General features: G+C 41.9%; 1 protein-coding gene across 1 annotated transcript in view; it reads left to right on the top strand.

Annotated features, from left to right (window-relative positions):
* Positions 1-19004, top strand: part of LOC117440391 (protein unc-13 homolog C) — a 125020-nt gene that overhangs the window by 33670 nt on the left and 72346 nt on the right. The window contains exons 8-13 of the mRNA XM_071207196.1: positions 2218-2437; positions 4394-4621; positions 8427-8568; positions 11216-11385; positions 14569-14684; positions 14883-15046. Of these exons, the coding sequence (XP_071063297.1) occupies positions 2218-2437; positions 4394-4621; positions 8427-8568; positions 11216-11385; positions 14569-14684; positions 14883-15046 (1040 nt within the window). The remainder of the gene's footprint in view (positions 1-2217; positions 2438-4393; positions 4622-8426; positions 8569-11215; positions 11386-14568; positions 14685-14882; positions 15047-19004) is intronic.

The following is a 19004-nucleotide window of genomic DNA, read 5'->3' on the forward strand; positions in this document are numbered from 1 at the left end:
AAAACCAATCATTCATAAAATAGTTTATACCGTGAATTACTTATCAAATTTGTTTTTCTTAAATGTTAAATTCTGTCTTATATCATATACTAATTCCAGAAATCTCAATATGTGAGGCTGAAAGCAGCATTGTCTTTTATTTTTCATGAAAAACTACCAACATGATGAATCGGTTATCAATATAGTCGGTGATTACTTTCCTGTTCATCATCTAATAAATGAGTTTTCGATTAATTGTATCAGTTCTGTTTAAAGTACTTTCAGAAATCCAAATCAACCCCACTGTCTTGTGGTTTGCGAAAACCACCACGGATTCCTTGTTAGGGCTGAAAAGGTAGTTAAAGTAAAAGATTGGAGCTGTTGACGGATGGAGCAGGACGGTGAGGATGGCACGGCCAATGAAGCTGTTGACAAGGACAATAGGTGGTGAAATTGGAAAGGAGGGGTGAAAGGAGGAGGAGAGATTAGATTCCTCTCTGCCATGTTGCTCTCAGGCAGACGCTGCGCCTGTCAATCAATTCTTGCAGTGTCTTGCACAAAATCACCAGGGTTACCTCACGGTGTAACACATGAGACTCACACACGCAGCACTCTTCCCACATCTGCTGCACAGTGTGACGTCCAGCGTCAGAGACTGAAAGTGAGAAGGGGAGAGAATTTAAAGAGACAGAAACAGATGAATAGTGAACTAATACGGTATAAAAAACACCACGGTGGAACCGTTTTACGTCGTACATGCTTAGTACCATTTTAACTTTTAGTTGGCGGGTCAGAAAGAGGCTAAAAGATAGATATTTATTATTTACCTGCCAAGTCAGCCCTCTGATAAAAACACATGATAGAGAGGTCTCTGAGATTTCCCACGCTCCACAGAAATTCTGGCTCACTCATCTCCTTCAGGCGGTGTTCTTATTTAACGGTTCACTAGTAGATGTGGCAAAGAGCAAGCTTCCGGGTGCATCCCGACCTAGCTTGTGTGCAAGTTGTGGATACATCTCAGACATCTGTTTCATCTCATCGTCCTTAGATTAAAAGGAAAGTCTTGCTGTCTCTGCCCCTGTGTTTCATTAAAGCTTCCCGGGGTTCAGTGGCCTCTCTGTTGCATCGTCTCACAGTGTTAGAGGGCCTTCTCGTCCTGTCACCTGGTGCCATTTCATCATGCGCAAGTGTACGTGCGTGGGCATTTGTGTCTGTAAGTGTGCTCGAGTGAGCAGTGAAGCAGTCTTTGTGGTGAAGTGCAGGGCTGCTGTTCAGGTGTGAGAGCACAACACACATGGGGCCGACAGCAGAGAGAGAGGGGGGGGGAGGAGTGGAGTGTAGAAGAAGTGGAGAGCAAGTACCTCTTGGAGATTTATTCAACCGCCATACATCTCCTTCTCTTCCTCTGTCACTTTCTCCCTCGCTTGCACGTTCCCTCTCAATCTGGATAATGCTCACTTTTAAAAACCTTATTTACAGCATCCATTGATTCTGCCTTCGAGAATTGGCAAGTCCCGGGCCGTTTTCCAGTCCTTGTGGATGGCAGGGCTGCTGCTCTAAAGCATTCAATTTGAAGAGGCTTCTGTTACACAGGAATGAGTCTTGACAGGCCTCTAGAAGACTTTCTTATTTTGTCCCTAGGAGCTTTAGTCAGTAAACCACTCAATATGAACAAAGCCAGTGGCCAGTTAATCTAAGCTTAATGAGATGTCTGACTGATTCACTCTCATTCAACTGACCTCTCCATTTGATGATAAGGTAATCAGAAAGGATCACCAAAGCCTCATACATATTTTTTCTTCGAATAGCACAATCTGTTAGATCCCTTTCTCGAAGAAGAGAAGCTGAACAAAGCTGGAGTTGTGATGAATAATAGCTGCAGGCCGATTCATAAAAGATGAGATATAAGATTACTATGGCGCAGAAGTTTATTGTAAATGTAATCTTACTCACGCTGCAAATCAATTTGGAAATGAACTTTGTTTGATGACATTAGTCTCTTTCTTTCGCTCAGCAGGTGCTGAAATATTCCTCTGTTATTCTACTGATCTCACCATGTATTGAACATTTATGAAAAGCAATTTTGGTACAAAGTTGCTTTTTTATTAACTTTTAAAGTTGTTAAGACTGTTTTTTCTCAAGCTTATAGTGCCATGAGTCAGCCTAGCTCCTCTGCTTCTCACTCCATTGTCTGTCATTATTTCTTTCAATTTCTCAATGCCTTTTCTTTTTTCTCAGAAACAACATGTCTTCAAGAAGACTCTCCAGGCCTTGATCTACCCAATTTCATCCACAACACCCCATAACTTTGAGGTGTGGACGGCGACGGCACCGACCTACTGCCATGAGTGCGAGGGGCTGCTGTGGGGCATCGCCCGGCAGGGCATGCGCTGCTCAGAGTGTGGCGTCAAATGCCACGATAAGTGCCAGGACCTGCTTAATGCAGATTGTTTACAAAGTAAGGAAGTGCATTCGTCCCATATTCTTTCACACACACATACGGGTATTGGGCCGAGGGCGACACCATACTTCCGGTATCCGCCATTTTACGCGAGGTGCAAGCAGAATATCATAGTCTATTGCCTTAATCAATATAGTCAACTCTAAAATACCACATATATGCATTGGCATGATAATATTATTGTGACAAGTGGGGTATTCACCTGGTGTTTCCAGAAGATAGATGCTGCCAAAATCGACGAAGGCCACTTTCGAGAGTCGTTTTTCCATACATCTGCAGGCAGCCTGTAAGGGCAATCGGACAACCCACACAGCTCTAGTTTACGCTGGTAACGACCTAGAGCACACCCCTCAAGTCCAGAGATGTAATCCGAAGACATGCAGCGATTTCTTCGGTCGTTAATTCAGAAAAAAAAACTAGTGCGCTCTGCCTGGCTACGTTAGCTAGCTGTTTATATTAGCACCTCCAGGATATTAGCACCTCCAGGAAAATGGCATATTTATATATATATATATATGGCGCGTGTTGCATTGTGGGTAGCTCGGTCACTGTGTGTGAATTGCTTTGATGTACAGTTCACACAGGATTGAAACGCAAAGGAGGACAGTGCTCTGTGTCTTTGTGAGAGAGAGAAAGTGTGATTTCTGGCTAACTGCATTGTATAGAAAACGCATTCACAAAAGCGGCAGTCTTTCTCGTTTTTACATGTCAATCGTATTTATGCATGACATTCAGAACATTAATAATGCAGCTATTTCCTATATTCAACATTCTGGAGTAATGACTACCTGAGCAGAGAATAAAGTTCACTGTGTTTTGTAATCTGAGCTTCGATGTGCTTGTGTAGCAGTCCCGGCTGTGCCTGCATGCTATCACATGTGTGGCTAGCTGTGGCCGCTGCGTTGGCCTGTGCTCTTACAGTGGTTACTGCTGATAATGTTGTCCAGAGCCACATAGTTGTCACAGAAGCTAGCGTTCACCCTCTGGTTCATTCTCAGGTTAAAACATTTAGCTCTGTGAATTCTGAACTGTTTGCTGTTGTTTGCTAATGTAGCTGCTAGCGCTAATAGCTACTAGCATTGACGTCGGCATGTGGAGAGATCTGTGCAAAGACAATCCCTCCATCATAGATATGATATGAACTCCATATAGTAAATCTTTCATTTAATTGAATATGTATGATCTTACAGTCTGATGTTAAGACTTTCTGTTTTGAAACTGTTGGCTTTTAATCGTTAAAAAATGTTTTGAATCTGTTCAACCTAAAAACATGGTTTGTCTGGGACTCTGTTAGGTGTCCGCAATGCACATCATCTCCCACATTTCTATACATACCAACACTACATTGAAATGCCTGCAGGACACGTCAATGCTGTTACAGGGATTTGTGTTATACATTTTACATATCCCTTATTGCTACACGGTGCATCTACACCGCTCGCCGCACTCATCACTGCCTCCAATCAGTTTTTTCAATCAGGCTCACCCTGTTGTTACGGCGTAGTCAAACAGGAACAATGTGACATGCCGGCTTCAGTGTGATCCTCACGGCAATCCTCACACACTATAAGTGGATTAGCTACACCCAGGCCGTTTTTTATAACAGTTGTATTCCAGCAGAACAACGTTTTGCAGTTCAAGCTGTGATTCATCTTTATCAAATTTCAATCTGCTCTCATGAACACACTCTGGAATGATAATACTATTATCAGATACAGAGAATGAACCGTCACGTCTTTGGTCTAACAGACACACATTCACATAATTAAGTACACTCATATACACCAGCCTTTATTTCCCTTCCTCCACACACACTCAGAGTCATAGTGTCCACAATAACGTGGTGAATACATATGATAGATACTTTGCCACTTTGATGGATCACCAGTTTTCTTACCTAATTCCTGGGTATTAAATATGCAGAATACTGAGCTCTTTGACTTCTTGTTTCAGGGGCGGTGGAGAAGAGCTCCAAGCACGGGGCGGAGGACAAGACCCAGAATATCATCATGGCTATGAAGGAGCGCATGAAGATCCGCGAGAAAAACACTCCTGAAGTGTTCGAGGTGATCCAGGAGATGTTCCACGTCTCCAAAGAAGAACTCACCAGCCATCTGAAGACTGCCAAACAGGCGGTTCTGGATGGGACCTCGAAGTGGTCGGCCAAAATCACCATCACAGGTTAGGTGTCCGTATTTATATCAGAAAGTTAATTCTTCAAAACATTCAGCATCTTTCATTTGTGATGAGGAGTTTTTATTAGCTCTCATTTGCACGTTAACCATCAATCATCTGAACGTTGATACATGATTTATACATGTGGTGCTGCAGCAGGTGACCCTTGACCTTTGGTCCATGACCTATAACCTCTTTGTTCAGCCCTCCGGTGCCAAATCCACACAAATGCCATTACCAGTCAGGCTCATCTCAAATGACAAATATTGTTATTCTAATAAGTATCAGTTTGTTATTAACCCCGTGATCATGGCCGTTAACCTCTGACGCTGAACTGATCATCAATGCATATCGAATGAGAAATAGAAATAGGAATTGATCAGGGATTTTTGGGAGATGTAATTGGTTGGTAAGGATCTCAGGCAAGGCAAGGCAAGTTTATTGATATAGCACATTTCAGCACACGGCAATTCAAAGTGCTTTACAAAATAAATTAGATTTAAGAAGAAATACAGCAGAAACACATTATAAAATGGCATTTAAAAAGCAAAGATAATAAAATAAACACAACAGGTATAAAATACATGAATAAAAGCCATACTGCAGTGTAAATATGAACAGCTCAATCAAAAGCAGCTGCAAAAAGATACGTTTTTAGTTTATTTTACCATCAAGTAGAGATTTTGAAAACTTTTACTATACATTTGACTCGTGAACCTAGACATCGTTTAAGTTACATATCCATTTCAAACAGGAGCTCAGACTGGGACGTGCTGCTCCACTGAAAACAACAGACGAGCTGAGCTGTGGGAAGGCTTGAAAGGTTACATTGCCTAATGTTAAACAAAGGCACATAATGAGAGAAAGAAGCAATGTCTGATAGCAGTGAAACAGTGCTCGCTGTAAGTGACAGAGATCTTCATGTCTTTCTTAGCTCAATAACAAACCGATTTGTTCATACTGCAGCTACACATAGAGCTCTCTCAGAGGTGCCAATCAAAGTGTCGTGCCCCTGAGCGACTTTGACAGTACAGCACTTTACAGCTTGTTCAGTTGGGAAATGATTTTTAGGGCAGTATTAGTTCCTTGGGTTACAAAATGGTTAGATGGATTTAAAACAGATTAATTAGTGTCTCTATAATGCTTTTGGGGGGTTTCCCTTTCCTTTAGTGTGTTATAAGTGTTGTGCATGTAGGTTAAAGTTACATTACATGTCACTTGTTAGACGCTTTGAACCAAAGCGACTTACATACATTCAATACCATGGGCAATCCCCACAGGAACAACTTGGGGTGAAGGGTCTTGTCCAAGGACACAGCGGAATGTTGACTACAGCGGGATTCGAACCAGTCCCCCTGTGATCCGTAGATCAGCGCACTAACCAATTCCCCCAGAGGGAATTTATCTCCCAACACTCCCCCCCCCCCCCCCTGCCTGAAACACCTCCATTACTTCCTTAACACAGTGATATCAGTATGTAACACACACCCTTCTATTGGCTAGCGCTCTAACACATTGTACGTGATAGGCAAAGGCGCGGGATACCTCTAAGCGGTTGACCAATCACAATGGAGCCGGCCAGCTAACCAATCAGAGCAGACGTGGGCTCTGGTTTCAGACAGAGGGTGAAAAGAGGTGCTGCAGCACAGGCAGTATGAGAAGAATAAAGACCTTTTTGAACATTAAAGCATGGAGACATGTAGAGACACTAAATACTATTAACTTAAACATAGCATAATAGGGCTCCTTTAAATGTAACTTTCATAACCACTGTCTGTTGAGTGTCCTTTTTGAGGGAAAAGGATCTAAATCCCATGACCTCATTTACTTTGAATTTACAACAGTATTTTCCACTCCCTGATTAAATAACCTATATTGTTTATCCTCATTTCAGTACTCCATCAAACTATAAGGAATAATCATCCTTGAGTATTACAAGGCTTTCTTTCATGTTACTACTTCATTTACATACACATCGCTGGGTTTCATTCTATTTCAAGCCAACTGAAAGAAAGAAGGTCAGGAAGTTAGCTTTGTCACCTCGACCCCCCCGACTTCAATCCAGCTCTGTGGTCGCTGTGCCAGGCCCAGCTCATGTATTGCTCACCTCGCATTTCTCACAGTGCCAATACACCGGAGAGAAATAGAATCGGAGAGAGAGGGAGCCAAATTGAAAGGAGGAAGGAAAGTGTAGGAATAGCAAGGAAGAGAAGAAGAAGAGTGAGAGACATTGAAAAGACGCATGGTTGGCTCACTCGATTTCCCAGGGGCTTATTGAACATCCCATTTTAAGATGTAGTTATTGAGTTGGTGTTTATTCGACATTCATTAGATAAATACCGACTGGCATTGGCTCTGCAGCACTCTCTCAGTGACCATGACATATTCTCATACTGGCTAATGTGCATACTACAAGGTCTGCCAGCGAATATAAACCTTAACTCGCCGGTACTATATAGTCATAATATACAATCATTTGCTAATTAAACCTACTAATCAGCACATATTCTATTGTACCTCCAAATGTACTGATTGCAGTATTATTATACAAGCACGCAGTAAGAACAAGTTAATTACATCGCTGTGGAAGATTTTCCTTTGTTTATATTGCCTAAAAACAATTCTATTACTTTCTTCTAAAGCCTTGCTCAAACACACCCCTTTTACTCTGCTCTTCTCTAATCAATACAGCTTTGTAGTCAAAGGCAGTCTTGTAAACTTGGTTTGAATCCTTTAAAGATGTATACAACTTTTGCCAACCTTAACAGGATCAGTATTAGAATATGCTTCCAGCTGAGTTTAAAACATGCACAGACGTTCACTCGTTTTCCCATGGTGCAAAACAATGGATTGTGAGCAAACACTCTTTCCATTTTAACATTGGAAAGACTCAAATCTAGCATTAATCTATCATCTCTACTCTTTTTGGGATTAATGTATTTTCTGCACGGCCCTGGTTGAATATACACATCATTATAAGAATTAAAAACCCTTACCGTGCTCCTAGTTTACTCAGTTCAAGGCATTGGGGGACGCGAAATGTTTCCACACTTAAAGGCGTGGCAAAAGGCCGTTCTTCATACAGAAGGGTGGGGGAGGGGGAGGGATAATTGTACTGTTTGCTTCTAGGAAATGCGGTTTTGCTAGTTGTGTTCTGGCAGACCCTCTGTTCGGACATTATGTGTGATGCTGAGGGATGGTCTGACTGATTCCTTAAAGCAAAGTGACCGCTCTATTTATATCGCAGTCTCTGACCACTCTTTCACTACGGGAGACATTTGATGTTCAGTTCTCCTGGAGCAAGGAGACCATGGCTCTTCAGCCTCTATATCCTCCACACCAACTTCTGTCAGCATTGAGCTGAGGGATATATATGTACCCTGAATTATTTAGTCTGTCACTTATGCATATTTAATGCTCCAGTGTCCTTTTTCCTTTTATGGCGCGGTGAAATACTACTGTCTCTCTCCTCTCTGCACCTCCCTTTCTCAGTGTGTGTGTGTGTGTGGTGTGTGAGGTTCTTAGTCTTAGCACAGTAGACACATATTGTAGCTTTATGACGGGGATTGAGAGGCTGCTGTAACACTTCAGCCACCAGGCCAATGCTTCCTGTTTATGACTTTGACGATAATATGTCCCTGGGAATAGAGTGACTTACATTAGAGATCAGTGCTGTTGTAATTAAGTTCAGGGAAAGAAACCTTCAATATAATAAATCCAGGGACATATCAAAACTTTAAGATGGTGAAATAATATGCTGCTTGTGGTACTTACCATCCTTTATTGTTCTTCCAACCCTGTGTTTCTTCAGTAATGAGTGCACAGGGCTTACAGGCCAAGGATAAAACGGGCTCCAGCGACCCTTACGTCACCGTCCAGGTGGGCAAGACCAAACGCAGGACGAAGACCATCTTCGGAAACCTCAACCCAGTCTGGGATGAGAAGTTCTTCTTGTGAGTGCTTTCTATTAATTTGACCTCTGCCCGACAAGATAATCCCCACTAAGATTAAGAATCAGCAGTTCAGGGTCTTCTCAAGGCATTAGTAAATACGCAAGAGACAATTACTCTATTTTTATCACTGATTTTATGAAATGTTACGCAGCAGATGCACTGCCGAGTTTTGGGGGAATTCAATCCCTGCTAAAGGCAGCTTAACAATGACATCGAACAATTTACACAACACAAAGCTTAACCTTGTTGTTTTAAAATCAAAATAAATACTTTGTACGCTGATGCTTTAGTAGTATGTGGATTCTTGTTGAGTATGACCTCTCCATTGTTATTACCAAGCATCTGACCTTTTATTTTAAGCACTGGCTTTTCTCCGTGGCTACATCCCCATCCAATTCACTGTTCACCACTCTGCCTCGCCTTTTGTTCGAATGTTTGTTATTCTTCACACAGACTACATAAACATTTACTTAACCCGGTAAGTAGTGTTGAAAATGCAGGAAATTGCAGCTTTTGTGAAACCTGTTCAAGTCCTGCAAAGCTGACCCCATACAAAACTCTAAAAATAAGATCAAGATAAAAGATAAACATATTTCCTCCTAACAGCTTCAAGGTTCAACCCTGACTTGTGTGCAAAATGGTATTTGAAAGTAGTTGGTATTTAGTTATACCTTGAGCATCAGGTTTTCATCAGGTTTCCAACAGTCCGGGGAGTTGGAGCAAAGGTTAATACAAATGTCACATTTTTTTTGTCATGCTGTCATTTATAGGCCGGATGCTGTCGAGATAACCCCGAAAGGCACATCATTTCAAAAGGTTTTTTCCCAGGCCTTGAAATGTTTTCCAAAAACGTGAAATCCTGAAAGGTTTTGAAGGAGTCATGCACAACTAAGCACTCAAAGACGAAGGAAGTCGTAAAAGAAATGCCAATATAATGTTAACCTATAATTCATTATTATATTTGTCATATCAAACGTGAATAGATTGCACACAATTTGAGCTGGATCACTTTAGCGAGAATTGAGAAAGCACACACGAGCCACGAATGCGCCGCTTCTCACACATCAAGCAGATTTTGACATAGTAGTAGACGTCCTGCTGGGAGCTCGGGTCGCGCTGCTCACACTCTGCAATGCATACTTGTTTATTGATCAGACTGCTGCTGTTTGCAAAACAACTAGCATTTCTCACAGGGCAAAGACCCACCTGATCACCGACTGTCACCACGCAGACATACACGTTGCATCCAAACCAAAGCACTAAGAGCAGATTCTTTACAGCAGTCATATTTAGGTTGTTCCCTGATTGCAGCTTCTGCATCACACGGTTATGGCCTAGACAAAACTCTTCATACGTGTAAAGCAACATCTTGAAATGCATATATTAAAGTTATTACACAAGCTCACATGAATACATAATAAATGGTTGTGAGAATTGGCCAAAATATGAACTGTTATAACCCAAACATATAATTAGACTCAGGTCTAAACCACTCTCCTAACCCACTAGGCGTCAAACCCAGCCAGCATGATGTATTCATCTTTTATTTTCCTCTTACCTGGGACCCTCTGTCCTGATATGATCCACAGGATTATGTTTACTTTAACCAATGAGATAGCAGCTAAGACATCTTTGTTTAATTCATGCAGACAGTGAGATTTCGAGCATCATACCTCTGGAGGTTCCTGTCTGTATATTTCAATTTTTTGTTGTTTTCTTTCAAATTATTTTTAGAGTTCTGTTTTTTGCTTCTGAGATGTTATGCATATCTGGTGTGTGTGTGTGTGTGTGTGTGTGTGTGTGTGTGTGTGTGTGTGTGTGTGTGTGTGTGTGTGTGTGTGTGTGTGTGTGTGTATTTGTGTGTGGATGTCCTATGCCAGTTTCAAACGGGGCTCCACACCTGTAATGAGACTCCGTTGGGGGCTGTAATAAAACTCTTTGCCATTACTACAGGGATGTAGATTAATAGAGCGATGCATTACTGTATGCTTGGCAGAGAGTCCCAGCCTGGTGGAGCGGCAGCAGCCAGCGCTTCCCCCGGAAAGGGATTAGTTAAAAAAACACTGCAGATCCTCTTCCTCTGGCTGTCGCACCCAAGATGTCATTAGAACAAAATGTAATCTGTCGGTTTTAATTCCAGAGCCGTACAGTCTGACCCTTATCGGAGGCTAAGTGCTTTGGCCACCTCCGTTCTATTTAGCATAGACATTATTGTGAAAAGTCTGTCAGCTGCAGCGCTGCAAAGAAGATCAAAGAGAGGGACGTAAAACCTTCACAAATAAACAATCCCTGCTGATTATATTAGCATGCATTGGGAGATATATAGGGATGCAGAGTAAAGGTCATGCAACGTCTTGGAGTTATTCCTCCTTGTAGGCTTAGCGCCTTTCTCCACACTCATATACACTAATGTGCACACACACATACACACTCATTTGAATTCAGGCAAGCATTGTTCTCCATATGGTACTTGGAAAAGAGTCAGGAAGGTTTCTGAACTTGTACTTATGCTTGAATTGTGCATTTGGATGTCATTCTGCTCCACTGCATACCCCCAACCCGATGATGGTACTGCATGTACTGTTTCTGTTGTTGTTCATGTTGTTGTGATTGTTTTTACTTGACATTATCATCTCCCAAATTACAGTGAGTGTCACAACGCCACTGACCGCATCAAGGTGCGAGTGTGGGACGAAGACGATGACATCAAATCTCGGGTGAAGCAGCATTTCAAGCGCGAGTCGGACGACTTCTTGGGCCAGACCATCATCGAGGTCCGCACGCTCAGCGGGGAGATGGATGTTTGGTACAATCTAGGTATGTCATCTGATCTCAGAGTCAGCATACAAGAGATATTGATTGATGGCAGTTGTAATGGCACATCTCCAGGTAAAATATTTACTTTGTGTGATATTATGAGATGTATATTGATTTTTTAATACAGTACAACATAGATATGATGAAACCTGAGTCTCTGGATTAATACCACAATACACACAAACTTGTTTTCTCTGTTGAACAAAACCTCACCACAGATGTCTAATGTTTTCTGATTGCAAGAAGCCACACAAGAGCTTTGACCGAATGAACAACCGATTTAAGGCGTTCGCCCACTGGGGACCATTTTTGAGATTAATATTTGTAGGAACTATCGATTTTGTGAAGAATACTTTGACACAGAACATGCATACTATATGAAAGTAGGCGGCATCGTTTACATTTTTCCCATGAGCTTTTTCACCTCAAATATAGGAATCAACCAATCGCATTGTGTGTTGCTGGCTTAGTTGTGCCTGAGTATTAGAAAATACAGAGGTGCAATAGTCTTCACCGAGACAAGTTTATTCTACTTGAAGATTCACAAAGGAAACACATACACGTTCATTCTCACCTTTCACAATGAAAGAGCTAGACACAATATTTCCAGGTGAGTAATTCATATTCTGGTGTCATCATTACATGTCACTTGTTAGACGCTTTTATCCAAAGCGACTTACATACTCAATACTGTGGGCAATCCCCACAGGAGCAATTTGGGGTGAAGTGTCTTGCCCAGGGACACAACGACATGCTGACTGCAGTGGGGTTTGAACCTGTGACCCCCTGATCCCAACACCAACGCACAACATCACAACCCACTGTGTGAAGTCCTTTAGAGCAGAAAAACCCACGATTCAAAATAGAAAGGACATCCATTCACAATTTCTCACAGCACAGGGTGATGTTAATCTTAAAACAATTCCCACATTTGAGATTCTAGTTTACTTTATTGCCAAATTATTTTATTTAAGTTAAAAAAACTATTACTTGACCAATTGCTGCAGCCCAAGTTGACTGTTTCTAATGTTGGTGTATTGGACACATTAAAACACTTGAATACCAAAAGTAAATGTTTAGATACCCAGCCCAAGTTATAATTTCTATGATTATGAAGCATCTCATAAGGTTTACATACCATTAGCATTATCGAATATATCCATTAAAACTGTCTTTTTATTTCTCTAACCACTCCCTCCCTGCACTAAACAGAACATGAAGGCTACTGATGCAGTCGTTCCTTGTTTCCTCTCATACATCACTGGCCTCTCCATGTTGCATGAGCTTGAATGGCAGCATAATGGGAGCTTCCACTTGTGTTGGAGCATTATGAAGGAGGATGATGTCTTTGTTTGCCTCTCCAGCTAAAAGGAAGCAATTTGTGGTAATTTCCGACCCCTGAACCCTCCTGCTGCTCTGTGCCTTTTTAACTGTCCACAATGAATGTTTAAACAGGCCTCTGTGTGGTGTGGGTGCTCCTCTCTAAGCCTCTTCAGCTCCACTTCATACCGGGCTTGTCTGTTTACTAGTCGCTGTCGCTTTGTCATGTTATTATTTTTTCATTTGTTTGTCTATTGACCAAATGACTGTAGGGTGACATTTCCCTCAGTTGATCCAGTAGTGGTGAATCATACACTGACAAAAATATAAATGCAACACTTTTGTTTTTGCTCCCATTTTTCATGAGATGAACTGAAAGATCTAAAAAAAATATATATATACACAAAATAACCATTTCTCTCAAATATTGTTCACAAATCTGAAAAGATCTGTGATGGTGAGCACTTCTCCTTTGCCGAGATAATCCATCCCACCTCACAGGTGTGGCATATCAAGATGCTAATTAGACAGCATGATTATTGCACAGGTGTGGCTTAGGCTGGCCACAATAAAAGGCCACTCTGAAACGTGCATTTTTGCTTTATTGGGGGGGTCCGAAAACCAGGCAGTATCTGGTGTGAGGGGTAGGGGTAGGGGTAGGGTTAGGGGTAGGGTTAGGGTAAAGTTGTGAATCGAGTGGCCCATGGTGGTGGTGGGGTTATGGTATGGGCAGGCGTATGTAATGGACGACGAACACAGGCCACTCGATTCACAACATTACCCTAACCCTAACCCTAACCCTAACCCTACCCCTAACTCTACCCATAACCCTACCCCTAACCCTACCCCTACCCCTCACACCAGATACTGCCTGGTTTTCGGACCCCCCCAGACCCCCCCAATAAAGCAAAACTGCACGTTTCAGAGTGGCCTTTTATTGTGGCCAGCCTAAGGCACACCTGTGCAATAATCATGCTGTCTAACCTGCATCTTGATATGCCACACCTGTGAGGTGGGATGGATTATCTCGGCAAAGGAGAAGTGCTCACTATCACAGATTTTTTCAGATGTTTTAACAATATTTGAGAGAAATGGTTATTTTGTGTATATAGAAAATGTTTTAGATCTTTGAGTTCATCTCATGAAAAATGGGAGCAAAAACAAAAGTGTTGCGTTTATATTTTTGTTCAGTCTATATGGGAGCACAGAAGGGGGGGGGGGGCACTTTAACTGTGGAGCAAACCCCAGCAAAAAAGACGTGCTTGTACTGTATAGTATGTGTGCTGATATTTGCATACACTAAATAAACCCCCTAAACCTTCAGCCCATCATAGCCAGTTATATTCCAAATGCAAGTGTATGCAGTATGGCTGTGAGCGGGGATATGGTGCCATTCATGTTTTAAAGGACATGATGTCATACCATTTATGTTCTTGTCATTTAACAATGAGTGTTTTAGATGATTAATGTGGTTTTTTTTCTATCAGTGTATACATGTCACTCTGTTTAGCTGCGGTCAAGGACATATTTTTATCGAGGTTGACAATAATGCTGTTGCTATTCCACTGACTGGGACCAATTATTTGCTGGAGCTTTTTCGAATGAACTGAATGGAATAGAAGTGATATCTTCTTGTTAATACGTTGTTTCCTGTTATGTGGAAACATTTAAAGGCAGAGCTATGACACACAATTTAGAAACAGAGATTTGCAGTCCACTAGTGCTACTCTGAGGCTGAATTATTTTAATATTAAATGTTTGGATTTAGGGAGGCACATGTTGGCTAAGATGTGGCTTGTAATTGGCAGTTTCTTATCAGTTAATTTGCAGTCATGGCTAACCCTGTTTGGTTGTGTGTTACAGATAAAAGGACTGACAAGTCTGCGGTATCTGGTGCCATCAGACTCAAGATCAGCGTGGAGATGAAAGGAGAGGAGAACGTGGTTCCTCCTCACGGCCAGTACACCTGTTTACATGAGGTAACCCCTCACTATATGATTCAGCAAAAATTTACTTTCTCTCATCTCCAATCATTATCTTTGGGAGCTCGGTATAACATTTGCGATCATCATAAAGCAAACTAATCAATAGTTACAGCTTTGTAAAAGACAATTTCAAAGTTGTGATCATTTAGTGCTGTGCTCCATCACCGTGACATGCTCTGTGTTATCTCTCAGAACCTGTTCCACTACCTGACGGAGGTGAAGAGCGGCGGCGTGGTGAAGATACCGCAGGTGAAAGGGGACGAGGCGTGGAAGGTCTACTTTGACGACGTGTCTCAGGAGATAGTGGATGAGTTCGCCATGAGATACGGAGTGGAGTCCATCTATCAGGCTATGACGTGAGTACCACCATGATCTATGGCCTTTTACCTCACAGATATTTCATTGTCTCATTGGGCAAAGTGGAGGGGAGAAGGAATGAGAGAAGGAGAAAAGAAGGAGAAGAGCAGTAGTAAAGATGTGTCCTCAGCAGAATCAGAGCTTTGGAGGACTATCGAGCTCCTGACTTTGATTGATTCATCGCGGGTCTCATGGAAAAGCTCCAAACCTGCCTACATTGATCATGGACTCACATACAGAGTCTTGTTTCCCTCTATCTCTCTGTCTCTCTGGTCCTCAGTGACCCTGTCCATCCATACATGTTTCAATGTCTCTCTTCATTTCTTGCACACACACACACACACACACACACACACACACACACACACACACACACACACACACACACACACACACACACACACACACACACACACACACACACACACACACACACACACACACACACACACACACACACACACACACACACACACACACACACACACACACACACACACACACACACACACACACACACACACACACACACACACACACACACGCGCACACACGCACAGACACACCACCTGGGACATTACAATCATTGAATATTTATCAAGGTCATGCAATGCATTGTGAAGTGTGCAGTTTTGATATAATGGTTACCAGTGCAGAAGTCTGCATAATGCATCAAATTGTACATGACTTCCAGTCGACTAGTTTTTATTTATATATAAGTACCGTGCACCCACTTTGTATTCAGTGTCTAATCTGTTTATGTACTCTCCATCCGTAAGCAGTGTGGGATTATTTGTATTTGTTTCTTTTCCAAACCTTTACTGATTCATACTGCTGCAGTGTGTTATAGTAACCCACTTGCTTCAAAGAAATACGTTTCACCTCAAGACTCCTACTGAGTTCAGACACAATCTACACTCCTTGATATAAAAAAGCATACTATCTAAGAGCAGTGGAGCAATGTGCTGGATTCCACCCAACACATGTTATTTTGCATATTTGCTAGAGCATTAAGTCATGTTGGTAAAAGCCCAGCCCATTGATAAATCCAATTACAAACACTTTGTGAGAATAGCAGAAACAGGAGCTCTGGGTTAAACCCCCTTATCTTTTGTTCCTTGTTTGCGTTTGACTTATCTTGCATTTACCCAATTCAGTTAGTAGTTAACAGTCAATGAATATTTGCATTAGCCCAATTGTGATCTCATGCAGATCTGCTGATTAAAAAAATGCTAATTTCACCACCAATCCGCACCTATTAGAATCTCCTTTTCTTTCCGAATACACTTGTTGGACAGTCCCAGTTGCTGCATGTGTAATTACTGTAGCTGCTGCCCCATAAATCAGACGCTAATTACACACAGATTGTGTTGGCAAATTGAATGAAAGGCGCAGCTCACATTTGGCTTTCATGTCAGAAAGCGATCCTCATGCATTCCTCAGGTGAAGCAACACTGAGGAAGGGTATTTTTGTACGGTCTTTATATAATTTCCTCAAAATACCCTGCAAATGTAGCAACATAAAATACTCCTGGAATATGCCTTTTGATGTTTTGTCGCAAAGTAAGAACAATGGGACCGTTGTTCAACAGGTTGTTGGATTTCTGATTCTTTCCACTCGACCGGAGGCATGTTTGATCCCCTCTTCTCCCACACTTTTCTGATCACAGTGAACATGACTCAACCTCATACATCCCACAGTAGCTCCCTGCTTTATCTTCCTACCGGCTCTGAAGGGCCAACATGTGTTATTGTTGCGCCTTGTGAAGCTAGATTTAGCTCTTTCAAAACCCCCCTATTATTATCCATTATGTCCATACTGTATAAGTAAGGCGTGGAACTGCTGCTATAACAACACATACGGTTTTATATATAAGTGTTGGATTACTTTGGTGCTGCTAACTGTTGCTAGGTTACAGTTGTGTCAGTGTGACAAGGCATTGTAGCATACTGTATGAGTGATTCCAGGCTTCTTTAAGTGCAGACAAGTGAAGCAGTCAGAGGCTTTATGAGCAGTTTCTCAGCTCCAGGTGATGCTTCAGGCTTGATTCTTGTTAAAGCTCTGCGTTTCTCATATCAGCGCTTATTATGCTTCATCAGGAATTTATGAACGGCTCTACCTTTCCTTTTTCTTCATCACAGAGCCTTGACTCCCAGCCACTCTTGTCTTGATGGCTGCATAAATCACCGCGGCTGTGCAAACTCCACTGTCCCTCCTGTGCCTCAACACACCCCCCCCCCCTCACGTTCGTTGTTCTTCATCGCACTCTATCACCACTCCCTACCACTCCCTACCACTAACCCTCCTGGTTCTCATCATCTTTTTCTCATTCCTCCCAACCATCTGAGAGAGTAAAATGATATGTGAGTGTGTGCGCAGTGTGTCTCAGCCACCGGTGAAAACCCAGGAAAGGTAACACGAGGAGAAGGAACGCCTTCCTCTTGAGCTCAGGAGATCCACCTCTAAAAGCCCCATGGGAATTCAGCGGATGCCATCATCACTCTCCATGCATCACTCTCTTAGCTCCCCTAACCCCAAGTGCTCCTGGGTAATTTGGAGGCTGAAAGCAAAGTAATTAAATAGGCCTCCCTATGAGAACATGTTTGTGTTTATTTGTGAGTGTGTGTGTGTGTGTGTGTGTGTGTGTGTGTGTGTGTGTGTGTGTGTGTGTGTGTGTGTGTGTGTGTGTGTGTGTGTGTGTGTGTGTGTGTGTGTGTGTGTGTGTGTGTGTGTGTGTGTGTGTGTGTGTGTGTGTGTGGGGCTGCACTTTTGGAGGGTGGTAAATCTGTAATCATTACTCCACATAACGCTGTGCCTGGCCCCTCTCTAACACTTTGGCTTTATGAAGCAATAGCTCACTTTGCAGGATGTTTCTAGTTTCAAATATCTGTGCTCCAAGCTCAACATCCAGCTTTACGATACGTATGGTCACTTCTAACTTGATATATAAATAGATATTTATGGGAAGATAAGATAAGATACACCTTGATTAATCTCCAGAGGGGAATTGAAGTGTAATAGCAACACCTACAATGTGAAAAAAACAGGAGAGGTACCAGGCCGATTTCAAGACCAAGCAAAGACACAAGAAATATAACTGAATACAAATAGTGACAGTAAATCACTGAGTAAACTAAATATAAATATGTGTATTTAAATGTGTTAACGCAAAGGGGACAGTGCAGATAAAAGGCAAGCATGTGAAGAGTGGACTAACATATTTGAGAATCAAGCACACATTAATGAAACAAGTAAGCTCTCATCCATAGTAAAACAATACAAAGCAGCATTTAAAAAGTCAACATGAGATATTAGGCAGCAGTCAGTAATGAACCATTACCATTGAATTATAAAGAAAGACTGTGTATTGGCAACTAATAATATTATTATCAAAATAAATGTCCTTTTCTCATTATAAAGCAACATTAAGAGAAATGTGAAGGTTGTTAATGGTGTCTATAGATTTCAGAATGAGCATGACACATGGTTTATTATAAAGCCCAGCTGGCTTAAAGCTCTCAGGGATCGTTAGTGTAAAAAGCATCCAGATGTTTGGTTGCCAAAGGTCACCGGAGGCTGGTAAAGAAGCCCTCGCATTTATTTTTCTCATTATAAAAGCAAACATACAGATGTTTGCACTTATATATTTTTATTTGTTGTATTCCATCATGATCATTTTATATGTGGTGTTTGAAGATGGCATCCATTCTCTACTGTAAGGTACCAGTGAATTGTCATGTGGGAGGCTTTCAACATGGCTTGTGAAGAAGCAGGACGAAGTGTTAAACGTAGCATATGTTCTTCAGTGACGCAGAGATCTCTGTTCAAACCAGGGGCCTATACTACGAACCTGGTTCAACCTAACCTGGATATGTTGGAGTTAGCCGGTTGGCCTAATCCAAAACATACGCGCTCTCGCTAAACTGTACTACGACGCTGGTTATCAAGTGGATCGC

Source organism: Pseudochaenichthys georgianus, chromosome 3, assembly GCF_902827115.2.
Source record: "Pseudochaenichthys georgianus chromosome 3, fPseGeo1.2, whole genome shotgun sequence".
Taxonomy (NCBI): Eukaryota; Metazoa; Chordata; class Actinopteri; order Perciformes; family Channichthyidae; genus Pseudochaenichthys; species Pseudochaenichthys georgianus.